The sequence below is a fragment of the Arachis stenosperma genome, chromosome 3 (genome assembly GCF_014773155.1).
Source record: "Arachis stenosperma cultivar V10309 chromosome 3, arast.V10309.gnm1.PFL2, whole genome shotgun sequence".
Classification (NCBI taxonomy): Eukaryota; Viridiplantae; Streptophyta; class Magnoliopsida; order Fabales; family Fabaceae; genus Arachis; species Arachis stenosperma.
Genome location: NC_080379.1, coordinates 154,362,029 through 154,378,506, shown reverse-complemented (window position 1 = coordinate 154,378,506; position 16,478 = coordinate 154,362,029). Strand labels below are relative to the sequence as shown.

General features: G+C 34.3%; 3 protein-coding genes across 3 annotated transcripts; 1 reads left to right on the top strand and 2 right to left on the bottom strand.

The window, feature by feature from the left end:
• Window positions 1-402: 402 nt before the first annotated feature.
• LOC130966946 (glycosyl hydrolase 5 family protein-like) lies at window positions 403-9,873 on the bottom strand. Its single transcript, XM_057891767.1, has 3 exons — window positions 9,298-9,873; window positions 6,565-7,159; window positions 403-1,044 (listed from the first exon to the last, which is right to left on the bottom strand). The coding sequence occupies exons 1-3, from the start codon at window positions 9,871-9,873 to the stop codon at window positions 611-613; spliced, it is 1,605 nt and encodes a 534-aa protein (XP_057747750.1). The 3' UTR covers window positions 403-610.
• A 905-nt stretch (window positions 9,874-10,778) lies between these two features.
• Window positions 10,779-13,120, top strand: LOC130966945 (protein MAIN-LIKE 1-like). The gene is made up of 5 exons (XM_057891765.1): window positions 10,779-10,873; window positions 11,217-11,229; window positions 12,070-12,495; window positions 12,671-12,800; window positions 12,963-13,120. Exons 1-5 carry the CDS (start codon window positions 10,779-10,781, stop codon window positions 13,118-13,120), a joined length of 822 nt encoding a protein of 273 aa, XP_057747748.1.
• An 889-nt stretch (window positions 13,121-14,009) lies between these two features.
• On the bottom strand, window positions 14,010-16,272 carry LOC130966944 (uncharacterized). The gene is made up of 5 exons (XM_057891764.1): window positions 15,948-16,272; window positions 15,251-15,441; window positions 14,859-15,164; window positions 14,444-14,726; window positions 14,010-14,344 (listed from the first exon to the last, which is right to left on the bottom strand). The coding sequence occupies exons 1-5, from the start codon at window positions 16,270-16,272 to the stop codon at window positions 14,010-14,012; spliced, it is 1,440 nt and encodes a 479-aa protein (XP_057747747.1).
• Between the last annotated feature and the right edge of the window lie 206 nt (window positions 16,273-16,478).

The window sequence follows — 16,478 nt, the reverse complement described above, 5'->3', positions numbered from 1 at the left end:
AGGCCGACTAATGTGTTGTTTGCGTCACTTATACCACATGCGGTGGATGGTTGATAGGCCCAATGTTGTGTGTTTTTATGGAGTTCAGGAGTTGTATAATGTCCAATTTGGATGCGACAAAAACTAATTGGATATCATGTCATTAGAAAAAGTGAAAAATCACCTACTCATATCTTAACATAAAATTGATAATTAAAAATTATTTGATAAAAATTTAATTAAATATATCAAATTATTTAATAGTTTTTAGTTATTAATTTGGTATAAAAACAGAATATTCATCTTAAAAAAAATTGTTGAGTTTTGATCTTTAGAATGAGTAGGAGAACTCATATTTTGGCCTGGTCAAGTAGTCATGGATATAATACGATGATATTCCAAGATCTAAAGAAGTCATGGATATAATACGATGACAAAGGAGTTCATGACCCGTCTTATTAAATCAGTTTAGTTCGAGATCATCCACTTGGTTTGAATACGTCTCATATTAATCTAAGAAATCGAGATATAGAGAAAGAGAATAGATAGATTTATTATTACGATTATGCTAATATGGCATAGGTGCCATTAACAATAAGAACTAATGCTAATCCCAAAGTATTTAATTTAACTAGACGTTGGTTGTAAGAAGCTGGAACCACTGGTTTTGGGGATTATCCAAACAAGCAGAATCATCGTCATCAATGCAGATGCATTTTTCGGTGACTAACTTAGAAGAATGAGAATCAGTGTCCAAGCACAAAAGTTCCCCATTCTTATTTTTGGTGGCCAAATGAAGACCCGTCACCGAAACAAATCTCCAAGAACTCTGTGGTGACAAGCAATCCTTTGAGAGTGTTGGAGGAAGGCCTTCACCAGTTGCCTTCAGACACAGAGGAGAGTCCATCATTCTGATTGGGGCTCCATTATTATCTCCTTCGAAACTCCACCGAACATGGTTCTTGCAGTCACCAAATTCAAGTTCCTTCTTGCTGCTCACGTGCGTGCAGTTACCGCTCAAAGGATGGAACAGGATCTGGGACTTTGAAAGGTTAGAAGTTGGATCTGCATCGGAATATCTGTTAGAAAATTAAATCAAGAGGTATGCAAGTAACAAAAGTTTAGAAAAGTCAAAGGCAAAATTCAATTTGAATTCAAAGTGGTTACAAGTTCATGGTTCATCACAAAGATTCTACAAACTTCTTGTGCAATCTATCAACTTGCATAGATTAGAATTTTCATGAAGCATGGTTAAAGAATTGAAGAAGCAAAGTTTGAGTTGAATACAATAATCATCAAATGGCTAGATATTGTTAGAAGCTAATGTTGGAAGCTTGAAGATTTTTTAAGAACATTCAAGAGAGTAGTATAACTACAACATTCTACAACATTGAAGAATTCAAAATCAAATTGAATTGAAATTAGAAGATTATAGAAGCTACATAAATGCAAGTTGAAAGAAGATTCATGAAGCCAAGTCATAAAATGGTAGTCATTACAAAATTGATTTGTGATTCATAAATTATTATTTGAGTAGGAAGCATTGCCTATATAAAGGCACATATGCCTTGTGTATTGTATGTGTGTTCATAATGAAATGGGTATGTTTGTGAAAATTCTCTCCCTTGTTTTATGAGTGTTAGTGAGTTTGAGAGATGAAAAATATGATAGCGTCGTTTATATGAGTGAGTGATCCTAGGGCCAATATAGCGTGGGTATTATACTTTCATTTGGTATCAGAGCTGGTTAATCCAGCGCCTGGTGTGTGAGAGTTTGCGAGGTGTGGGAGAGTTCTCACATAGTTGTTGATTCATAGAGTCGGTATGGCAAACACTTTCAATATTGTGTGGTCCGGTCCCAAATTAGATGGGAAACTCGATTATAGTTATTGGGAGACTTTGATGTCTACCCATTTGAATGCCCAGAACCTGTGGAATTTCATTGAACCGGGTTTGCAAGAAGGAGCAGATGCTGCCCAACAGAGGAGAGATCAATTGGCGCTATCTCAAATTCATCAAGGAGTAGATTATACGGTGTTTGGCAAAATAGCAAATGCCAAAAGTGCAAAGGAAGCATGGAACACGTTGAAGCTGTCATACAAAGGCATAGATAAAGCTCAGAAAGCAAAGCTACAGTCTTTAAGAAGAGAATATAAAAGGTACGAGATGTCTAGCTCAGAAACTGTTGAGCAATATTTTACTCGTGTTACAGATCTTGTCAATAAGATGAGAGTCTATGGAGAAGATATGCCCGATAGCAAAGTAGTGGAGAAAATTCTTCGCACCATGCCGATGAAGTATGACCATGTGGTGACTACGATACTAGAGTCCCACGATATGGATACTATGACGATTGCAGAGTTGCAAGGAACTATGGAAAGCCACATTAACAGAATATTGGAGAAGTCAGAAAAATCAACTGAGGAAGCCCTGAAAAGCCGAGTGAATTTCAACAATGTTGCAGAATCAAACCGTACACAAGAAGGACGAGGTCGTGGTTTTAATTTTCAAAGTAGAGGTAGAGGAAGTTTCAGAGGTAGAGGTCGTGGCAATTACAACCAAGGAAGTTACAATAATTTTACACCACCTAATCAAGGAAGAGGTGGAACGAATTTCAGGCCTGTCAACCGAGGAAGAGGTCGAGAAAATTTTCATCAAGAAAGAACCAATTTCAACTGCTTTCATTGTGAAAAGTATGGACACAAAGCAGCAGATTGCATATTCAAAATGGTGAATAACAATCAAGCACACGTTGCAGAAAATCAGCATCAAAATACTGATGATAATCCGGGTACTCAGACTTTATTTTTACAAGTAATTCATGTGCTGAAGATGAAAATATATGGTACTTGGATAATGCTTGCAGTAATCATATGTCTGGTAGAAAGGAATTATTTTCTTCATTAGATGATTCAGTTAAACTATTATTGAAGTTTGGTAATAGTACAAAGATCCCTATTGAAGGAAAAGGGCACATACCAATTAGATTGAAAGATGGTTCTCTGAGTTATATTTCTGATGTTTTCTATGCTCCTGAACTTTATTACAATTTACTGAGTATGGGGCAATTATCTAAGAAGGGATATAAGATGATAACTTATCGTGGATATTGTACTGTATTTGACAACAATGGAAGGTTCATTGATAAAGCAAAGATGACTTCAAACAGAATGTTTCCGTTAAAAATTCAACATGTTAATCCCTCTTGCATGAGTTCTGTGATACTTGATGATAACTGGTTGTGGCATATGCGGTTTGGCCACTTTCATTTTTCTGGCCTAAACTACCTGTCAAGAAAAGGACTTGTTTCTGGTCTACCACGGATTCATATTCCCAATTGTGTTTGTGAGATTTGTCAACTGGGAAAGAAGCACAGAGATCCATTCCCTACAGGAAAGTCTTGGAGAGCTAGAAGATTACTTGAAATTGTGCATTCAGATCTTTGTTCTGTAGAAGTTCCAAGTAATGGTGGTAGCAGGTACTTTATCACTTTTATTGATGATTTTAGTAGATATACATGGGTATACTTTCTGAAGCAAAAATCAGAAGCATGTGATGTCTTTAAGACATTCAAGGCGTTTGTCAAAAAACAAAGTGGCTGTAAAATCAAAATTCTCAAAACAGACAGAGGAACAGAATATCTTGCGTGTTCAGAATACTTTAAGCAACACGGAATTCAACACCAACTAACAACTAGATACACTCCTCAACAAAATGGAGTTGCTGAAAGAAAGAACAGAACCATCATGGAGATGGTCAGATGCATGCTCAAGTCAAAACAAATGCCTAAAGAGTTTTGGGCAGAAGCAGTCGCAACAGCAGTTCATATTTTAAACAGGTGTCCAACAAAAAATGTTCGTGATAAAACTCCAGAGGAAGCTTGGAGTGGAAAGCGGCCTTCCATTCATCATTTCAGAGTCTTTGGGTGTATTGCTTATGCCCACGTACCAGATCAATTAAGGAAGAAGTTAGATGACAAAGGCAAGAAGTGTATCTTTATTGGCTATAGCACAGACTCAAAAGCATACAAGTTGTACAATCCAGAAACAAAGAAAGTAATCATCAGCAGAGATGTGACGTTCGACGAGAAAGACATGTGGAACTGGGACACAAAGACAGAAAAACATCCGATTGTAATTTCAAATACATGTGATGATGAAGAAGAAAGACAACCAGATGCAACCGAACAACCTGAATCATCTAGAAGACCTCAAAGAGAGCAGAGACTACCTGCTAGATTAGCAGATTATGAAGTTGGCAATGACAACGATCCGACTGATGAAGAAATCATAAATTTTGCTCTATTTTCAGATTGTGAGCCGTTGAACTTTGAAGAAGCCTTTAAAGATAACAATTGGAAGAAAGCAATGGATGAGGAGATTCATGCCATTGAGAAAAATGACACATGGGAGCTGACAGATTTACCAGCAAATAAGAAGCCGATTGGAGTAAAGTGGGGTTTACAAGACTAAGTACAAACCCAATGGTGAAGTTGATCGTTTCAAAGCAAGATTAGTTGCAAATGGATACAAACAAAAACCAGGTATCGATTACTTTGAAATATTTGCTCCTGTTACTAGATTAGACACTATTCGTATGATTATTTCATTCTCGGCTCAAAATAAGTGGAAGATACATCAAATGGATGTTAAGTCTGCATTTCTAAATGGCACTTTAGAAGAAGAAGTGTATGTTGAGCAACCTACAGGATATGAAGTTCTTGGAAAAGAAAATAAAGTTTATAAATTGAAGAAAGCTTTGTACGGGTTAAAGCAAGCACCAAGAGTATGGTACAAGAAGATTGATTCTTATTTCATTGAGAATGGTTTTAGAAGATGTCCGTTCGAGCATACTCTTTATATCAAGTTCGTTGAACCTAGAGATATCTTGATCGTGTGTCTTTATGTTGATGATTTGATCTTTACTGGGAACAATTTGAAGATAATTACAGAATTCAGGGAGGCTATGATAAAGCACTTTGAAATGACGGATATGGACATGATGTCTTACTTTCTTGGCATTGAAGTGGTTCAAAGAGATGATGGAATTTTCATTTCTCAGAAGAAATATGCAAATGATATTTTGAAGAAATTTCAGATGGAGCATTCAAAGCCAGTTTCTACTCCAGTCGAAGAGAAGTTCAAGTTGCTGAGAGAAGATTAAGGAAGAACAGTGAATCCTACATATTACAAAAGCTTGATTGGAAGTCTAAGGTACTTAACTGCGACTAGACCAGATATTGTGTTTGGAGTTGGTTTGCTTAGCAGATTTATGGAGGAGCCTTGTACCAACCATTTACAAGCGGCAAAAAGAATTCTTCGATATATCAAAGGTACTTTAAATGATGGAATTTATTATGAGAATACTAATGAAGTAAACCTTGTTGGCTACATTGATAGTGATTGGGCCGGAGATATAGAAACAAGAAAAAGTACTTCAGGGTTTGTATTTCATCTTAGTTCTGGTGCAATTTCATGGTCGTCAAAGAAACAACCAGTAGTAGCACTATCTACAGCAGAAGCAGAATATATAGCAGCAGCAAGTTGTGCAACACAAGCAGTTTGGCTAAGAAGAATTCTTGAGGAATTGAACGAGAAACAAAATACTCCAACAACAATATTTTGCGATAACAAGTCAGCTATTGCACTTTGCAAAAATCCAGTATTCCATGGAAGATCGAAGCATATTGATATTCGGATTCATAAAATCATAGAGTTGGTGAATGAAAAAGAAGTTGTGATCGAGTACTGTCCAACTGAAGAACAAGTTGCAGATATATTTACAAAACCATTGAAGACCGAATTATTTTACAAGTTGAAGAAGATGCTTGGAATGATAAACTCTACAAGCTTGATTTAAGGGAGGCAATGTTAGAAAATTAAATCAAGAGGTATGCAAGTAACAAAAGTTTAGAAAAGTCAAAGGCAAAATTCAATTTGAATTCAAAGTGGTTACAAGTTCATGGTTCATCACCAAGATTCTACAAACTTCTTGTGCAATCTATCAACTTGCATAGATTAGAATTTTCATGAAGCATGGTTAAAGAATTGAAGAAGCAAAGTTTGAGTTGAATACAATAATCATCAAATGGCTGGATATTGCTAGAAGCTAATGTTGGAAGCTTGAAGATTTTTGAAGAACATTCAAGAGAGTAGTATAACTACAACATTCTACAACATTGAAGAATTCAAAATCAAATTGAATTGAAATTAGAAGATTATAGAAGCTACATAAATGCAAGTTGAAAAAAGATTCATGAAGCCAAGTCATAAAATGGTAGTCATTACAAAATTGATTTGTGATTCATAAATTATTATTTTAGTAGGAAGCATTGCCTATATAAAAGCACATATGCCTTGTGTATTGTATGTGTGTTCATAATGAAATGGGTATATTTGTGAAAATTCTCTCCTTTGTTTTATGAGTGTTAGTGAGTTTGAGAGATGAAAAATATAATAGCGTCGTTTATATGAGTGAGTGATCCTAGGGCCAATATAGCGTGGGTATTATACTTTCAATATCACATTAATTAGCACTACACTTCTGGATTAGATGATTAGATGAAGTAGATGATTAGGGTATGTACCTTGGAGTAGAGATTGAAGAAGTTGAAACTTGTGTGGGAATTTAGGGTCTCTATAACGTGTCCAATCATGGGTCAAAACAGCATAGCTCTCATCAGCACCAACATTCCCTTGTCGATAATAATAGCTTCCTCCAAAAGACCACAAGCTCCAATCCATGTCCATCGCTGCAAGGTAAGACTTGAAGCACACGATGTATTTGTTGTCCGCATCATTTTCACCCGTCATGTCATAACCGAATTCGCTCACAAACATTGGTGCTGGGTTGCTTCCGCCTATCAAAAATCCCCATAGATTTTGCACCGACTCCAGGACAGAGGCGCAAACCCGATTCACCGGTTGTAGGCTCCAACTGCCTGTGTCGCCGGTAAAAGAGTACAAGTGCGCCTCGTAAACTATCTTCTTGGTGAAGTTTAGGTCAAGGGGCTTGTTCTTCAAGAACGTGAAGTCTTTGTCGAAGTCTAAGCCTGAGATAACAACTAAGAGATTAGGGTTGTGTTGGTGAATGGTTCTCGCTCCTTGCCTCACGTACTTATACCAATCCTTTGAACTTTCACGTGAACCTCTAAGCTCATTTCTCAAGTCCATAGCCACAACCTAATGCAACAAAATTAAGAAAAAGATACTTGAGTAAAAAACGATTAGCTAGTTCAAGGAGTGTGATCTTTGACATACCTATATCTGCGTGGTTTGGAAAAAAGATTCAAATAAAATTTTATAATATAAAGTTTTGAGTATTATATTTATAAAGTGAATAGAGTTCGTTGAATTTGTGTGCACTATGTATGAATCTGAGATACTATTGCACATCACGATACCTTATATATATGTAATGTGATAATATATAACAACTGAATTATATCATATAAATATGATTCTGTTAATGAACTAAAAAAATTTAAAAATTAAAACTTAAAAGTATAAAATAATCTACTTTTGAATATTTTATGATATGAAAAACACAATTTTTCTTTCACTTCTTATTAATACATTGCCCATGTAACATTCCGTTATTTCAAAATGTCATTAACATAATATATATATTAACAATAATGTTAAAAAGACAATAATTTATTATCTATTATATATCTCTAATTTTTACAATAAAATATGTCACATATCACTCTTTCATTGTAATTAGAATCAAATTTTTCTCTCCAAAATTAAGAAATTATCCTCTCCTCCTTACTAATTTTACAATCAAAATGTGTCACATACCATTCTCTCGTTGCAATTGAAATCAAATATTTTCCTCCAAAATTAAAGAATTCTTCCCTTCTCCTTACTAATTTTACAATCAAAATATGTCACATGTCACTTCCTCATTGCAATTGAAATCAAATCTTTTCCTCCAACATTAAAGAGAGTTCTCCTCTCCTCCCTCTTCCTTTCTCTATTTATCTCATTCCTTCAACCACTCTATCTATTTTATATATCATTATCAATGACTAATTACTCTTTTGACAATCAAAATATGTAACATAACATTCTTTAATTAATTAAAATTAAAATTGAAATATACCTATATTATGTATCATATATTACTATCTAATTTATTACTCAAATGTGTTATATGACACTCCCTTATTAAAATTGAGACAGAAAAAATATTTTTTTTTTAAATTAATAAACTCTCTTTTTAAATTCTCCCATCTACCTCTCTCTATTTTTCTATTTCTCTATACTATTTTTACTCTGTATATAATTTATATTTTATATTAGTAATTTGGCAAATCAAAATATGTCATTCGATATTTTTTTACAATTAAAATAATTTTTTTTCCAAAATTAACAAACTCTCGCTCTCACTCTCATTCTTCATCTTTATTTTTTTCTCTCTTTTCTCTCATTCTCTATTTTTTCTATCTTTCTCTTCTAGAGAAAATAAAATTAACAAAATAATATAATTTAAATAAAAAATATTATTATTATTGCTATTATATACATAATTTTTTAGTTTTTTATTTAGTTTTAAGTTTTACCACTTATCTTTCTAATCTATATTTTCATTCTCTTCTTTAAGATATTTATTACATATAATTTGGAGAGAATACTAATGTTATAATTAAAAGTTAGAATCAAGATTTAATTATTTTAAAAAAATTAATTTGAGTTAATTTTATAACTATTAGTATAATTTTTTTATGCTAATATCTAATTATATTTTTATATACATAAAAAGAAAAATTATTATTTTTAAATAACAAGTATAAAAATTAATTATTTATATTTGTGCAACAGACTTAACAATAAACACCTAATTAAATATAAAAATATATATGTTAAATTGTTTTAAATTTTAGATAACAAATGTTAAAATTAATTATTATAAAAATTAGACTTTTTCATAAAAAATAATAACTAAAAATTTTATTATTTGATTTTCTATCTATAAATACCTTGGTCTTCTTAGTTAAAGACTTTTATCAACCTACAACTTTTCGTAAAAGTAATTTGATTTTATAAATTTTTTGTGCTATGCATAATCTATATTGTCAAAACAAAGTGAATTGTAGTTTTAAAAAATTTATATTCCCTTAATATTATTACAGGTAAAAATACTAATTTAATTATAATTTTATGTATATAACATTTAAAATTATATACTTATTATTTTTAAAGATAATTAATGAACATAAAATAAGATAACTTTATCTTCCAAACGTGAATAATCTGTTAGCAAAATTAATCCATGAAAATAAATGTTGTTGTTCACACTGAATATGACAACTCACATGGCGTTTTGGCTTGAAATGGCGGGCTACAAAAGCCAAACCTTGAAGCCATTCCTGAGGTTGAAAGTGCCTGTCATTGAAGAAGCCATTCTGATCTTGACGATCACAGCACCATTTAGGCATGCTAACATGGTTATCAATGAGCATCATGACCCCTTGTTTATCCAAGGCATCAACCACAGCATCATAAGCCTGAAGGTGCGTCATGTTCAGCACCCAAGGGTTGTGCTTCTCTATCGCTGCCACCCTCTCCGGTATGTCCAGACTCCTCAAGGTCTCGCCAATGGAGACGTTGGCGTAGCGAGTGAACATGTAAGTGGCATAGGAGAGACGAACGCAGTTGAATCCCCGTTCAGGAAACTGCTTAACGATGTCGTTTAAGGGTAACTGGTCCAAACCCTCCGCCACCATTGGCTTTGCATGTGCAACCCAATGGGCGCACGTGAACTTCACGCGCTTCCCCGTTGCGTCGTCGATGATCCATCGCTTGTGGGTTGAGAGGGGCAAGGCGTTGCAGTAGCAAGTCAGTGTGGCCAAGAACAAGAGCAAAACCGAGACTTTGCATAGCATCTTCATTTTCGAATAACAATCAACTCACATCAATATTATTACTATTGATTTTATAAGTAGATGAAATTTTATAATCGCGTTCGATGAAACTTTTTAATTTTAGAGACACTGAAGAGTTTTAGGTGAAAACCGAATATTTATTTGGTCACGTAATTCGATTAATTAGTTTATTCATAATTTTGAAAGTAAATAATATCGAATGCAAAGATTGTGAATACATACACTGGCGGAATTACGGGGGCCTAAGGTGCCGCCTTTAAAAAAAAATTAATACTATTAGTTTATTATTATTATTATATATTATAGATTAAATATATTTTAGTATATTAATACACTAAAAAAAATTTACATGTTAGTAATTTAATATGTATAAATTATAATATGTATTATAATATATTAGTAGCAATTAATAAATAAATTAAAAAATAAAAAATGTATAAATATATAAATAATTAAAAAGTTATTAAAAAAATATAGGTTTGTATTAATGTTAATGTAAAAAAATAACAACTATAAAAAAAATTTATTTTGACTCTGTCTATGATAACAGTAATAATTAAATAGACTTTTTATACAATAAAATTATAATAAAACAAGATTTTAAAATAAGATAAAAGATAAATTTTTAACAGATTATATAATTATATATATTAAAAAAATATTTTAAAATTTATTTCAAATAATAAATTGATAATTTTAGTTGTATAAAATATTACAAAACAAATTTAAAAATATCAAATAATTATTAATTTTGACTTATATATTATAAATTATATTTTATTAATTTTTTATTATATTATATTTTAATTTATTTTGTATTTAATTTATCCCTCTTATAAAATTTTTGGATTCCCCACTCATTACCGTTTTTTAATTTACATATGGAACCATCGAAGGTGTAGTGCGCTGATATGGGGGAGGAGAGTGCTATACAGAATGGTGGTGTCAGGGGGAACAACTCGGACCCTCCGAGTGCGAGTCACAAGACGCACGGTCCGAGTAGCGTGTAATCCGCTGAGGCCAGTGCCCAACTCGGACCCTCCGAGTTGCATAACGTTACGGACCGTCCGATTTCTACTCAAACCAATCGCACGGTCCGAGTTCACTCATGCACTGAACACGCGTCGCTCTTTGGTTTATCCCCGAACGGTGTCCCTTTTTGAAAAAACAAACAACTTTAACCCTCTCTCACCATCCGAAAACCAAAGTCATACTCACACTTCACTCTCACACCTTCTTCTTCCTTTCTGAAGCTAAGCTTTGCATGGTGGAGGAGAAGAAATAATGCCCAAAAAATATAAAGTTAAAGATGTTGATCAATTTGAGTTTCATATTATTCATTATTTCAGTGATCTTGATTATGTAAGTTTTTTCCAATTATTTTTAAATTTTATAAATTTTTTTATACTTATAATTATTAATATTAAGAATTTAATTATTATGGTTGTTGTTAGAAATGCAGTTGAAAAATATAAAAATAGATGGATTATGACTAATTTTTTAATATTTGTTAGATTTTTCTAAATTTTTTTTACAGATTTTTAATAAAAAATATTATTATTAATAAGAAAACATTATCATTATTATTGATGGAAAGCTTTCGGTAGTAATAAAAAAAGAAGTAAATAGATTTCTTATTCAGTAGAGAAATGTTATTTTTTTTAATTTTTTATAAATTTTGAGTATAATTATTTGTTAGTTAATCATATTTAAATGTTTATTTAAAAAAGTAACTATAACTGTTATCGAAGAATTTAAATGTTAATGTTATTGTTATTGTTATTATGAGTGAGAAAGTGTTAATGTTGAATGAGTAATAGGATTATTTTAATTAAGCTATGCTAGATTTTTTATTATGACAATGTTTATAGTTTTTAGAATATGAATATTAATATTTTGTAGAATATGAATGATGGCATATACTGATTGTTAATATTTTTTATTATCGAGGAGAAAATGTTTAACAAATATGTAATTAGTATTAGATACTATTTAAGATGTTGTAATATTGTTGAGAATTTTCATTAAGAATAAATGTATTGGTAATGAATTTTATTTGTAATTATGAATAATTTTAAGGATTAATTAAATAATTTTAGAAGTTAAAAGAATTAGTTATATAAGGAATTAGTGAAATGATTGATGATGGTAAGTTAGTAATTGATAGTTATATGACTAGTAATTTGTTATGTTTTTTTGTAGAAATTAAGAATGTTGACATGTAACCACCCAGTTCCTCCGGATCGGTACAACGATAGGGTGGAGGAGCATTTACGAATTACCGGGTTCTATCATGTGTCTCAGATTGGGATAGTTCAGTGTCAGAAAGCATTGGTAAATGCTCTAATCGAACGTTGGCACCCAGACACACATACGTTTCACCTTCCCATTGGTGAATGTTCCGTGACTCTTGAAGATGAGGCTCTAATACTTGGTCTTCCCACAGATGGTCTTCCAGTCACAGGGATGACAATGAGTAGTTTTGAAGCCATGAAGGCGGAGTGTTTGCTTCAATTTGGGGTTGCACCTCGTAAGGAGGACTGTAGATCAAGTTGCATAAAACTGACATGGCTGCGGAATCTAAAAGAGAATTTAGAGTTGACTGACGAAATCAGTATACAGAGGTATGTGAGGTGTCATATTATGTTGCTGAACTTATTGATGTATTAGCCATCTGGATTATATAATATTGTCTCATAATAGCCTAATATGCTAGATTAGATATTTTTCTATTAATGTATTAACCATCGTATTATATAATGCTACAGATATGTTATAATACTAGATTGTCATTAATTACTAGGTATGTGAGGTGTCACATTATTTGCTGATTGGGACGATACTGTTTGGGGATAAGTCTGGGGCAGGTGTGCACTGGAAATTTCTACCCTTGCTTGAAGAGTTCGATGAGGATGAAGAATCTCGTAACGATGGTATTATGTTAACTATTTTGCTTTACATATTCGATTACTTATTTACTTTCTTTGCATAAATGGCATCTCTTATTGGATTTTGCTTCTTGATTTGTGGTATTTATGTTGGTACTTGAATATGTAATGTGCTGCACATACTTGTTTATTCAAAATTGTTTACAGGTCAGGCACGCAGTCCAGATGACAACGTCAAAGGTTACAATCTGAGGATTGATCCGCCACGTCAGAGTGCTAATCGTTTCACCCCTTCTGTCTTCAAAAAAGCGGCCAAGAAATGCAAGAAGTTTGTGAATGATGTAAAGTGGAAAATGAGAAAGTAGTTGTTTCCTTATGTTTAGAGTTATTTGTATTTGTTAGACATTATGTACTGATGACTTTATGTAATGTTTAGAGTTTTTTGTATTGGTTAGACATTATGTACTGGTGACTTTATGTAATGTTTAGACTAATTTGTATGTGTTGGACTTTGTATAGAGTACTTTATATGTGTTGGACATTATTGATGTATTAGCCATCTGGAGTATGTAATAATGTCTCATAAAAGCTTAATATGCTCCTACAGATATTTATCAATTGATGTACTAACTATCATATTATATAATGCTACAGATATGTTATAATACTAGATTGTCATTAATTATAAGGTTACATATAGCAGGTCATGTTACCTCAATTTGCTCATTCAGGTTATATTATACAATATCATCTTAAAACTGTGAACCTAGGGGCATCTCTGTTGGTATTTGAACCAACTGACCGACGGCATCTGCTTCGACTATGTCCCTCAGCACCACGTAGAGTACATCGCCTAGGACGACGTAACATCCTCGTGTCCATCTCATTCAAAAAGCGCGTCGTCCTAGGGCGACCTTTCGTCACCCGTCGCAGGTACGGATTCGGTATGAACCGAGGTCCGTTGTAAGCAGGCCATGTAGTGGGATTACCTAGTGGCCTAAACCGTGCTCGGTACACCCGCCGCACTTGATCCATCTTATACACATCATGAACATACAATCGCCAATCCAGTCGCTGGTTGGCACAACATGCGAACACATGTCTGCAGGGAATCCGGTCCACCTGGAACTCACCACAGTCACATCGAAGGCTACGTAGATCAACTGCAAACTCCAGTCCACTTGGCATCTCACGAACCTCAAAGATCTCATTCTGGCGGTCAAAACAACTAACCTGGATGTTTCCTGATGCAAGTTAGTTTGCATGCAACTTCGATGTCACTATCTCAGAAAACACATGGCCAGCATTGATTCGGGCTTCCGCCTCCGCTCTTTTACGGGTGAACAACTCATTTAGCCTGTAGAATGTTGCCTTCACAAGAGCAGTAATGGGAAGATTGCGTGCACCCTTCAAAACTGAGTTGATGCACTCCACTAGATTCGTCGTCATGTGACCCCATCGGTACCCGCCATCAAAGGCCAATGCGTACTGTTCGCGAGAAATTCGGTTTAACCAGTTTGTGTACGCCTCGCCGCGGTCCCTTAACCGTTGGTAACGCACTTCGTACTCCCGCACCGTCCTGGAATTTCCTAGCAGATCAAAGCATATAGAAAGCAAAGTAATTGAGTTCAATAGATTTATTTAAGGCAAATCTATTAATAATTTGATTAAATTTAGTAAATGTTTACCGATGTTAACGACCAATTTATGGAGGTGCGGTGCCTTGAACTTTCTCAGAAAATTCGACTCTATATGCCTGATGCAAAACATATGAAAAGCTCTAGGAGGTGACCAAGCTCTGTTACTACGTTTCACAGCTGCATTGATGGACTCGTGCCTGTCAGATATTAGACTCACTCCATCCCGAGTAACAACATGTTGACGGAGGTTACTAAGGAAAAAATGCCATGCCTCAGAAGTCTCTCCCTCAACAATAGCAAACGCAATAGGGACGATATTGTTGTTGCCATCCTATGAAACTGCCACAAGCAGACAACTCTTATACTTTCCGTACAAGTGAGTCTCATCTACCTGGACAATTGGCTTACAATGTCTGAATGCCCTAATACAAGGGGAATAATTCCAAAATACACGATGCAGTACCCGAATATCACCCACCAAGTCATCGCCTTGATATGCAGGTATAGTCTCAAAATGGACAACAGCTGATGGCTCCTTGTGACACATGGCCTCAAACCATATAGGCAACGCCTCATACGATGCTTCCCAACCTCCAAATATTTTTTCTACTGCCCTCTGCTTAGCCAACCATGCTTTCCGGTAACTGATGGTGTAGTTGAATTTCGATTGCACTTCTGTTATAACCGATTTTACCTTTAAGGAGGGGTCAGCTTCAACCAGTGGCTTTATTGCTTCTGCAATTGTGATAGAGTCCAGCTTCGAATGATCCTGTGAAATGGTGGCTGTGGTACAGGTGTGGCTACCATTATTATACCTCCTTTAACCCAACAGTACTTCCTGCTGATCAAGCTAACCCTGATAAGCCAATCACACCCTGACCCATACTGTGTACACTTTGTATAAAATGTCAACGGCTCAGACTCATATACCCGGTAGTCTACGCTTCGTCGTATGGTATACTCCTTTACCGCCTTAATAACAGCTTCTCTGGAACTGAACTCCATCCCAACGGCAAATTCACCATCTGCGACGATAGGAATTTCTGCTGAGACAAACGCCATAAGATAAATTTCATTAATACGCAGATATTTCAAAACTGATTCTAAAGGTAAATCAAATTTCACTCCATCCAGTATGCTATAAATCAAAACCTTCAACATGTTATGATGTCACGCTAAACAAAATAAGCACATCAGCAGCAAATGTAAAAAACCAGACCGGACCGACCGAATCGACCAGAAAACCAACCGAACCGAACCGGTCCTGTCCGATTCATGGCATTTGAACCGTACAATAAATCGAACCTGTGCACATAATAATTACAAACTCATGCAATTTGCTACAACCATATCGTAGACAACTTAAATATTATTTCCTAATAAACACTTGAAGCATATAAAAGAAAAAAAAAACTCCTTAATGAGTCGAGGACTGGTTGGATCCTGACAACTACGACACATAACGCATGATTAAATAATGTTAAAAAAGGGTAAATTAGTAATAACTCAATCAATGTCTAACTAAAAAAACACTTCTACCACGATTACGTACCTGCAGTCATATATTCCGAAAATTCCGGAACATGCATGGCTTCCAAGTCTAAAAATCCAATGAATGATGGCTCCTCAAACGGCACTTCGTTTGCGAGTGCATTTGCCACTTCTGTCACATCTGGCTCCATGGTTCTGTCACCTTGATCTTCATCACCATCTGGAACAACAAATTCATAGTTGCTTTCGAACTCTTCTTCACTGTCACTATAATAATCTTCCTGTAGAATATTCCAGTCAGCCCCAGATTGTTCAAACTCAACATACAACTCGATGAACGAGATCTGAGACCAGTTTTCAATATACATTGAAAACATCTCCTGCATGCTCGCTTCGTCCGTCACATATTTGGTTTGATACTGTACGAATCCACCAAACACCGGTATGGGATATCTGTATAGAATACATGATATCTTTCTTGGCCTCTCAGAACCAATTTTTTCACAGATTACTCCTTTGAGCTCCTCAAATGAGATAATAAAAGGAATAACAACATCTACTGGGTTTTCACAAATAAATTTTACTCCTTCAG

Coding starts and splice junctions, on each gene's coding strand:
- LOC130966945 (XM_057891765.1), top strand. CDS start 10,779: ATGGGGGAGGAGAGTGCTATACAGAATGGTGGTGTCAGGGGGAACAAC. Junction 12,496..12,670: donor AAATCAGTATACAGAGGTAT/GTGAGGTGTCAT, acceptor ATTAATTACTAG/GTATGTGAGGTGTCACATTA. Junction 12,801..12,962: donor TGAAGAATCTCGTAACGATG/GTATTATGTTAA, acceptor AATTGTTTACAG/GTCAGGCACGCAGTCCAGAT.
- LOC130966944 (XM_057891764.1), bottom strand. CDS start 16,272: ATGCAGGAGATGTTTTCAATGTATATTGAAAACTGGTCTCAGATCTCG. Junction 15,165..15,250: donor GGTGTGATTGGCTTATCAGG/GTTAGCTTGATC, acceptor ACCATTTCACAG/GATCATTCGAAGCTGGACTC. Junction 14,345..14,443: donor TAAATTGGTCGTTAACATCG/GTAAACATTTAC, acceptor TTGATCTGCTAG/GAAATTCCAGGACGGTGCGG.
- LOC130966946 (XM_057891767.1), bottom strand. CDS start 9,873: ATGAAGATGCTATGCAAAGTCTCGGTTTTGCTCTTGTTCTTGGCCACA. Junction 7,160..9,297: donor ATTTCAAGCCAAAACGCCAT/GTGAGTTGTCAT, acceptor TTGTTGCATTAG/GTTGTGGCTATGGACTTGAG. Junction 1,045..6,564: donor TCTTCAATCTCTACTCCAAG/GTACATACCCTA, acceptor ATTCCGATGCAG/ATCCAACTTCTAACCTTTCA.